At 35.4% G+C, this 10,571-nt stretch overlaps 1 protein-coding gene across 1 annotated transcript; it reads right to left on the reverse strand.

The window, feature by feature from the left end:
* Window positions 1-297: 297 nt before the first annotated feature.
* LOC106877190 (uncharacterized) lies at window positions 298-8,686 on the reverse strand. The gene is made up of 2 exons (XM_014926033.3): window positions 8,591-8,686; window positions 298-3,369 (listed from the first exon to the last, which is right to left on the reverse strand). The coding sequence occupies exon 2, from the start codon at window positions 3,063-3,065 to the stop codon at window positions 1,050-1,052; it is 2,016 nt and encodes a 671-aa protein (XP_014781519.3). The 5' UTR covers window positions 3,066-3,369; window positions 8,591-8,686; the 3' UTR covers window positions 298-1,049.
* Between the last annotated feature and the right edge of the window lie 1,885 nt (window positions 8,687-10,571).

A 10,571-nucleotide genomic window follows, 5' to 3' on the forward strand; every position in this document is an offset into this window, starting at 1 on the left:
GACTTGTTGAGAATATCATAAAATTAACGAAATGTTGTCTGCATTCTTTTTAACACCATCAGATCTCTCCGTAGATAATGTGCTATGGACAGGAAGATAAATGCACAGCAACATCTTGTTTGCTGGACAAATAAGAGCTGATTAGCAGAGAAATTGTTGGATAATTAAAAGCGATAAATAATAATAATTAATAGAGTTGGGATACAAATGTGATACACGAATAATAGTCTCTTATCACGCACAACTGTCTCTCTACGAATCCCGTCACATGTGACGCAATAAATGTTTTTCAAAGCGTTTTCCAAAAGGCATTTTATTTCATAATTATTCAATATGTGTGTACATTTGTGGGGAGGAAGAGATTATATAAGATAGAAAGAGAATGAGATTATATAAATTAGGAAACTTAACTCCATGCCAATTGCTAGATTAGCAAATTTTGCATGAATCTTTCAAATCGTTTGACCGAAATAAGAGACAACGAAAGACGAGCGAGCTCGAATTTCATAAAAGCAACCCGCATATTCATAAAATGTTAGGTCAACAGAAAATAAATGAGCGTCTCATAAAAAGAATACAATAAAGTTACAAAGTATATGGAGTTTGCAGCAAAAAGTGAGTCCGTTCAACAGTTGACGTGGACAAGAAAATTTTAATATATTGAAGAGCAGGAGAACTGGCCTGAAAGAGATAGACACATGATTTTTACACTTGTAAGATGTTTATCTTACATGAATGTCAATAGATTCCAGAAAATATGACTTTTCTTTTGTTTTTTCGAATCGGCATCCGAGGATTTTCATTTCGAACTGTTCTTAATTATACTTCGTAACTTCAGCTGATTCACAGTCACGAAGATCTATGGTGAAAGGCATTTCAGTTACGACTAACCTGTCATATATTTAGATTTAATATATAACTTATTATCCATCATTTCAATCTTCTTTCTCCTGGCGATATTGAGTATGACCGAAATAAGAGACAACGAAAGACGAGCGAGCTCGAATTTCATAAAATTCATACAAATTTTGCGTAACAAAACTGCGGAGTTAATTAACAGACCCTTTGGTAGGTATATCCGTTCGTGTTGTTTTACGAGTAGAAGTTACATCAACAGATTTTTTTGAGGACGGTTTTATAATTATTTCAAAATTCTTGAGAATATTGCGACGGACAGTCTTTGTTGATAGAAATGATACGCAAATAAATAATCCAACGAATGAGTTTAAAATACAAAATAATAGAGAAAATTCTTCAATTCTTGTAAACGTATACAGAAATGCAAATGTCCACGTTAATCCCATGATAAAGAATAGTTTTACACAAATGATGAACTCCATTTCATTATGTTTTGGTAAATATTTCGAAGAAAGTTTACTTGCCAAATAGAGCCCTCTAGCGGTGAGTGTAAACGCTATGATATTAAGACATAAAATAATCATTACAGGGATTACAAAAAACCATAGCCGACTTTTTCCATTTTCAGTCCAGCAAATACCATTTCCATATTCCGGAGAAAGTCCGTGATTTCCAGGAATATACTCAAATATCAGTGACACTGTTACTATTACAAGTGGACAGATCCAAGCATATAAGGAATACAATACAAATCTCTTGGTAACTTTCCCTTTACTTCGAAGTTGTGTGAATCCTGAGAAAGTGTGCCAGGCATCAAATGAGATGACATTCATCCAGAAGAAACTCGCTAGAAAGGAATAATGCATGACAACAGCTAAAGATTTACACAGCAGTAGAGATGTAGTGATTTGTGATGAGATAAGAAAGAGAAGCTCAGCTACAAACAATGCTGATAAAAGACTAATGAGTAATTTACCTGGTAATGTACGGAGATCAGGTATACAGAGATAAACTATAATAGTGATTACCTGAGCCGGAATAGAGATCACTAGTCCCACTAATGTGATATAACTCTCAGCTACGGAATATTTTGATATTCCATTGATATTTGATATATTATTCGTACCATTGTTTACACAGATACTTATTATACCTTGAGAATCACGAGTGAATTCTGATTGGTTCAGCAAACGTTGGGTATTATTTAAGTAGAGAAGACCATCATTAGTGACGTAATACTCGGATTCATTTAATTTTGTTGCCATACATTTTAGCGGTGGATGGTAGATAACTTGTCGACATTTCTCAATTCTCAAATCGTAGATAGCGTATTTTGGACAGGAAGGCGACTGAACATATCTATTTTCCGTGTTGTCTAATTTATTTGTTACCTTTAGAGTATTGGTATGATAATCAAAAAGTATCGTTAGAGCAAAAGGTCGCATACTGCCAGCTATTTCACTATAAATCACATTACACGTATCACTGGAAAACCCGTTGCATGTAGCACAACCTTTGTTTTTGTAAACTTTATGAAATTTAAGATCGCCATCTACATAGTATGGTTCTGTCTCTACATATATCAATGCCATTGGATCAGACTCACATGCCATTATTTGTTCCTTATTATTGTTATCTTGAGGACAATTCGAAATATAAGGAGTACAACGATGCAAATATTTCATCAAATGTGATTGAAGCTCTACTGTTCGCGTGCAACTGTCCTTGAGATAATTCGGTATATTTTCAAAAGGTACATTAGTGATTCGGTCGCAGTTATATAAAAGATTCCAGAGAATGAATTCCTCTCCATGACACAGAGCACAATACAGGTTCCTATACAGTCTTTTACTTGTTTTACCAAAAGCAGGAATGATTTGTAGTTGATCCTCTGAGTCAGGATTTTCACAGTTGTTAACATACTCAATAACATCATGGTTATATGGACAACGGTCAAACTGATAACAATAGTGATAACCAGCTTTTCGGCAATTCATAGTCGGGTAGTTTGTGATAGAAGTGGTCTTATTAATAATGTCAGAACAGCATCCATTGTAGAGGTAGCAGTTTGGTTGACACGAACAACGTTTCGGTACGCCATCTGTGCGAGGATCAGAACACAAAGCTGGGCTACAGTTGTTGAAGTATCCTGCATGTGTTACAATATTTGAGAACAATAGAACGCAAACTAAAAACAATGTTTCCATTTTAAAAGATGTAAATAATGCATGAATTAACCTTTCAAATCCTGATGATACTTTGATATTTTGCTTCACTACCGTAAATTTAAAATGTCTGACGTACTTTCGAAATTTAGCAATGTCTCCAAGAGATACAATGATTATTACCTTCACAATATTTTCATTCCGAAACGGAGTAATGAAATTAGTTTCAGTAGATTTAGATTCTTGGATTTTATTGGTATTAAATGTTGAATGTTCTCGACTCGGCTACTTGGCGTCACATATATGTACGTATGAAAATATATACATGCGAAGATAGTAGAGGCATCTGCAAAAGAACAAATATTTCATTACACATACTATTATTGTAAACATTGGCACACATACATGCACACACATATACACGCAAAAGCACACACGCATGTAATGTGTGTGTGTGTGTGTGTGTGTGTGTGTGTGTGTGTGTAAAATTCAATTTTTAATAGTGCGGTGTAGCAAGTGAGGTTGCCTTGCTGCAATAGTAAAATATCTACAATTTTCAGTGTTTAGTTTCAAATTGATTTCAAATTCTGGTACAAGGCCAGCAAGTCTGAGAGCAGTGGACTAGTCAATTACATGGACCCCAGTGCTCAACTTGTAATCATTTTATCGACCCTCAAAAGAACGGAAAGCAAAGACAACTTTGGCAGAATTTGAATTCAGAACGTAAAGACGGACAAAATACCGCTACGCAGTTTGTCCGGCTGTACTAACGATTCAGTCAGCTCGCAGCCATTCAGTGTCAACCAGTACGGAGAATGGTGTGTCAGTCGTTCTTATTTGGGGTTAAGTGTCAGTTACGTGTTATAGTCGAGTTCGAATTACAGTCACGGTAGACGATTCAAAATCGGTGTCTTGTAGAGCTATCAGCGATAGCACGATATACGAAGCGGTGTATTACCATTCCGGTGTATTACCATAGAAGAGATACACTCTATCCGATACCAAAAACATAGCGTGGCCACTAGAGTAGACACAATACCTACAGTTACTACAGTGGGAACACATTATAACTGGAAAATACCAATTCATAACGGTGGCGACGAGGATATAAACAATTCACACGGGCGACGTTGATTTTTTTTTTTTTTTTCACGCGGAGGAATTTAAAAACAAATTCATGTGGAGAAATGAACAACCCGACAGAAGGGTAACAAATGTTTTGTTATGCACATTTTACGAAAAATCCGTACAATTATTGGAAAACTTGCTGGCCGTTTTAGTTGAGTTGTTAAAACAGCAATAACAACTCAAAGAATAATAAGAACAACAAATGTTACATCGTTAAAAGATAAGTTCATAAATGAAATAAAAAAAACTGTGGTCAACAAAAAAAAAAGAAAAACTTCAGTATGAAAAAACACCAAGGCGTAAACATATATTCAACATGTGACGGTGTACTGATGTATGCCCAAATGGTAGTGATACCAGAGACACTACAAAAAAGAATATCGAAAGAATTTCATATTGGACATCCGGGGATCTCAAAGATAAAAGCGCTAAAGCGCAGTTATGTATATTGGCCGAAGACGGACAAGGAAATTGAAAACTTGGGAAAAAGGCTGCAGAGGATGTGCTCTGGCAGCGAAATTGCCTACAAAAAATAAGAGCTTTGGCCAGAAGTAAAAGTCCCATGGTCGATATTACACATCGATTCCGCGGGTCCGTTAAATGGTTATTACTACTTAGTTGTAATTGAGAGTTTTATAAAATGGCCTGAAATTATTAGGTGCAAAAGACCAACCTCCCCAACTGTAATAAATTTTTTGCACGAATTATTCGCAAGATTTGGCATCCCAGGCGTGACTACGTCTGATAATGGAAAACAATTTGTGTCCAGTGAATTTAGAAAATTCCGTGAAATGTTCATGGTAGAATATATAACGATAGCGCCTTACCATCTCAGATCAAATGGATAGGCAAAACGTTTGGTTGATACCTTTAAAAGAGCTTTAAGAAAAGTAAACAAGGACGTCACAAACGAAGTCGTTCTTCAAAAATTTTTAAGAGTGCACAGGGTGACACCGAACCCGAATACACCAGCAGGAATTTCACCAGCAGAACTGATATTCGCGAGGAAGCTGAAATCAGTACTTGATAAACTGCCACCTGGCGAGGAAAGGAACAGTGCCAGAAAGGACATATCAAATTTTTTCAAAGTTGGTGATAAGGTTGTACGTGAGATTGTATAAAAACGGAAAACAGTACTGAGAAGACGAAATTACGAAGTACGTAGGAAAAATGATGTATGGGATAAAAAGCAAAAAAGTTATTGAAAAAGACACAGAAACCAATTAAAGAAGAGATTCATAGAAAATGAACCAAACAGATTAAAGGTACCTATGGCATGGCTATATGACACATTCCAGGTCCCAACACTGTTACATAATACATACACTCGTCCCAAAGAAATATGGAAGGTATCAGGCCAGTTTATGTTCAGTAGCTGCATTCAAACACAGAGGATGCACACATACTGAATTTGTATAGATGTTATCAAAGTAATATTTTTTTCTATGAAATTTAAAATTTAAATAAGAGGTGGTATCAAAAAGTTTCCGGACTAGTTCTGTAACGCGCCAGCAGATGGCAGCACACGTTAGCGTGTGCAGTGAGCGCTAACAGTGGCTTTCATTAGGCAGTGTGCAGAATGACGTGGATGTGCTTGTTTCTCAAGATGTGAAATTTGTGTTCTTGTGATCACGTGTATGCTGTAGTCTTCGATTTTGTCATGGAATTGTGACAATAGTAAACGCAATTTTCCACGCAGACACATTTAACCGTCTTTCCAGCTTACACTTAGATTTTTTTTACTTCTTATTTATGAATATGTATTTTATTTTTACTTTTTTATTTTTAGTTTGGCGGAGTTTCGTATCAGGACGTCTACATAATTTGGATTTTTTTTTTTTTCCATTTTGACAGGGATTTTTTCCTTGGAAATGAGGAAGACCATCTTTTTATGAGAAAACATTCTTGAAAATTTATGATTTTCTCCGCACGAACGCATTTTATGGAATAATGATGCGGAAGTAATACATGAGTAGTCCATTGCTGGGATTTAAGCAACAAAAAGGAAAAAAATTATAATTTAAATATTTTACAGTCCGTCCTTTCCCCCACCCCCACACTGAAACAAGCACGTCTGTGCAGCGTATGTGTGTGTGTATGTGTATGTGTGTATGTGTGTGTGTGCGCGTGTGTGTACATGTGTGTGTGTGTGCTTCTGTGTATGTGTATGTGTGTGTTTCGGCGGGGGTAAGAAAGAACATATTTACTAACAGAAAAGTATGCTACTAAACTAAATAATCTTTTACGTACCTTTTTTACATCATTGTGGATAAATTCTAGCAATCGCCTTCTCAGGCTCTCCAATATTTTAAAACTATAGACAGAAACAATGGGTGAGGAGAATAGAGTCGAACTTTTAAAATTGTATTTTTAATTGCATAAATGTGTTTTTGAAAGGGGTGGGATATTGAAAAACATCAATACTTGTCAGTCACAATGAAACGAGGAAGGTGATCGTGGGATGTGGTAGAAACAACAGCCAAATCTTTTCATCTAAAAATATTTTCATTTTTTGTTTTTCTTTCCTTGAGAGGATTCTCCGAAGAGTGTATTGCAAAGCAGAATATGGCCCAAATCAGTCCGGAGTAGGATGATGAGGGCGGAGGTGAAATGAAACCTAAGTTTCAAACAATTTTTTCATAAAAATATTTGTGTGTGTGACCCGGGAGGGATTCCCGTTTCTGAACCAAAATCGGTGCGTGACATGAATAATGATGCATCTTTCCAGGTGCATGTTACCAAGTTGGCGATAAAATGCAGACGCTTGGTCGGATGGACCCTTCGATCTTCAAAACAAGAGAAAAGAAAACCATGATGGTCCTCTAGAGCAGGGGTTTTCAAACTTTTTGACTTGCGGACCCCTTTATATTTCAGGCTTTACCTTAGGGACCCCCTTATAAACGCTTATGAAATTTATACATAAATATTTGCATAAAATAACATATATTTTTACATTTGTTTATCTAACAGTATTTACTAAATAGGTTTATTGGCAATTAAAAGATTTCGATTAAAAACCATATATAAAATCAAATTGCCCATAAAAAGTATTTGCTGTTCACGGACCCCCTGTCTTGTCCTTGCGGACCCCCTGTGGTCCGCGGACCACAGTTTGAAAACCACTGCTCTAGAGGACATTCGTTCTCAGCCGTCTGGGTTACTGCTCCCAACTGTAGACATCAAACAGTGCCAAATTAATGATGCAACCTGAGGCGATCCATCGAAGCTACACGAAAGTGATTGACACAATATGGCATATCAGCTATTAGGAGAAACTGAGAGTTAAGACTCTACTCCCTGGAGTGAAGGCGAGAAAGATATGCAGTTATATACATCTGGAAAATCCTAGAAAAATTTGTGCAAAACTTTGGCATTGTCAGTTACATAAACAGTAGGACGGGGCGCTTCTGCATTGTACCAAGAATCCTAATATTGCCATCTGGATACAAAACCAGATACTGCAACATCTTGAACTTCAAGGCCCACAGTTCTTCAATATCCTCCCACAAAGCCTGAGAAAATCTACATGGCATCGATGTAGGCTTCTTCAAAACAAAACTGGATCTCCTGTCAAGAGTTCCGGATGAACCTACCTCAAGACAAGAAACATAGATGAGGGTAGCAACGTCAAACTCACTCATCCACCAACTGTCACACATTAGAGGTTTAGTGAAAGTGTAGCAATGTAAATGGCGGTTCTCCGGAATATCCACAGTCCTTGGACTGTATATTATATATATTATATATATATTACATAAATTATACATTATATATGTATATCATATATATTATATTATATATATATGTATGTATGTATGTATGTATGTATGTATGCATGCATGTATGTATGTATGTATGTACGTATGTATGTATGTATGCATGTATGTATGTATATACAACAGTTTTCTCTCAGTTTCCGTTCGCCGAATCTGTTTGCCATCCACTTGTATGCTCAGGGCTATATTAGAAGACACTCAAAGAGCGACGCAATGGTACTGACCTAGGAACTATGTGGTTTAGAAGGAAACTTCTTATCACTCAACCATGCGCATCTATATATGTATTCATATGTGTGTTTGACGTTTAGCGTTGTTGATGCAACAGGATTCACATTACAAAGAGTTGTCAAGAAATGGAATAATCGTTTCAAAATAACACAAATACAACGATTTAACAATGATATTAGATACTACTAGCTGTCAGCTTTTCCCGCTTATTTCTCGTAACTTCTTTTCTGCAGGACCGTGAGAAGAACATGGTTTAGTCAAATAAAATCAACATTATCAAAGATTTAAAAACGAAAAAGAATGCAAGTCCCTTGTGCAAATGAAACTTTCATTGGAGAATTTTGCAATAAGAAAAACTCCCATTGAACACAATACTTGCTAAACAGACATCGATAAACAATACAGAAATTCCAAATATATAATGAGACATACCTGCAACTATGAATAATATAAACTTCGAATACACATGGTTGTCTAATAGCATGAAATAGCAAAGCTGCCGAGAAATGGTAAAACTACTACAGTACTGAATTATAGATATAGCCTAGCAATGATTGGTCAATGAATATGACGATACTACCTTTATGCTTTTAAAACAATACTTGGTAGAAAGACACAAATTTATATATTTATATTTAGAAGTCATGGTTGTGTGATTCAGAAGCTCACTTTCCAATCATGTTGATTTGTGTTCAGCCCACTGGCGGCATCTTAGGCACATACCTTGTGAATAAATTTGATAATCTTTGAAATTCTGTTGTATATATAATTATATATATATATATATATATATATATATATATATATATATATATATATATATATATATATATATATATATATATATAATATAATATAATATAAATAATATATATATATATATATATATATATATATATATATATATATATATATATATATATATATATATATATATATATATATATATATATATACAATTAAACCTTGGGAGAGGCATTATGCCGGTAATGTATTTCTTTCAACACACGTATCCACATCAAGAATCTTGCACACGAAATACACATACGAAATATATATATATATATATGCTTGTGACCATCGTCCATCTTTCTTTTCCTCACGTAATCATCTTTTTTTTTCTTCAGTGCTGTCGTACAGACTGCACATATTCCTATCTATCTCCTTTTCTATCTTTTCTCTGGTCAACGACAGTATTTTTCCAGCGTTCACTACTCTACCTCGTTTGGTCTATAGACCCTCCATGTTTGTATTCGTTCGGTTTCATTGTATGTCTCCACTGTCCTGTTTTTGTTACCAACTTTGACCCTCCGCAAATCCTAAATTTCATTTTGATTCGCGGGAGCAACAGCTTTCAAAGTCTTATATTGTCGTCCAATGCTCGAAATAAGGAGTAAAAGGACAGCCGGCAACTGATGAAGGGTCGTTTTTATGTTACTTGTCTTGTTTTCCATTTGTTGCTCTCGTTGTTTGCACATCCAACTTTATTTTCGTATTTCATGTTGTTTACGTTTTGCGATGTCCTGTACCCATATATGCGTATTTATATACATATATGTATGTACACATGCATATATATATATTATTTATATTATTATTTGATTGAACGCCACGCACCCGGCTGTGTGGTAAGTAGCTTGCTTACCAACCACATGGTCCCAGGTCCAGTCCCACTTCGTGGTACCATGGGCAAGTGTCTTCTACTATAGTCTCGAGCCGACAAAAGCCTTGTGAGTGGATTTTGTAGACGGAAACTGGAAGAAGCCCGTTGCATATGTATTTATATATGTATATGTGTGTGTGTCTGTGTTTGTTCCCGCCGACATCGCTTGACAACCGATGTTGATGTGTTTACGTCCCCGTAACTTAGCGGTTCGGCAAAAGAGACTGATAGAATAAGTACTAGGCTCACAAAGAATAAGCTCTGGGGTCGGTTTGCTCGACTAACGGCGATGCTCCAGCATGACCGCAGTCAAATGACTGAAACAAGTAAAAGAATAAAAGAGTAATATATATATATTTAATATATCTAATTTGTTTATCTGTATAATTACGTTTATATCTGCTCAACCTGCCCCTCTTATAGCCATACTTTACTCACGCAGAATTGACCCCCTGTAAAGACAATGGAGTTTAATTTCGAATCATTTCAGCACTACTAAGTTTCTTCTATACTGAGAATCTCTGGATCTCATCTGTTGGCTATATATATATATATATATATATATATTAAATATATACTTTTATAAAACAAAATTTTACAAAATATATAGTATATGTTAACAGTCTTAGCAAAAAGCTCACAAGTGAGTTTTTGTATATATATATATATATATATATGTCTCTTAAAAGATAGAGCTCAAAATCAATGCATTGAAGATACTTTATTGCAGCAACAATTATAATAACAGAA

The sequence above is a fragment of the Octopus bimaculoides genome, chromosome 9 (genome assembly GCF_046866305.1).
Source record: "Octopus bimaculoides isolate indiv1 chromosome 9, ASM4686630v1, whole genome shotgun sequence".
NCBI lineage: Eukaryota > Metazoa > Mollusca > Cephalopoda > Octopoda > Octopodidae > Octopus > Octopus bimaculoides.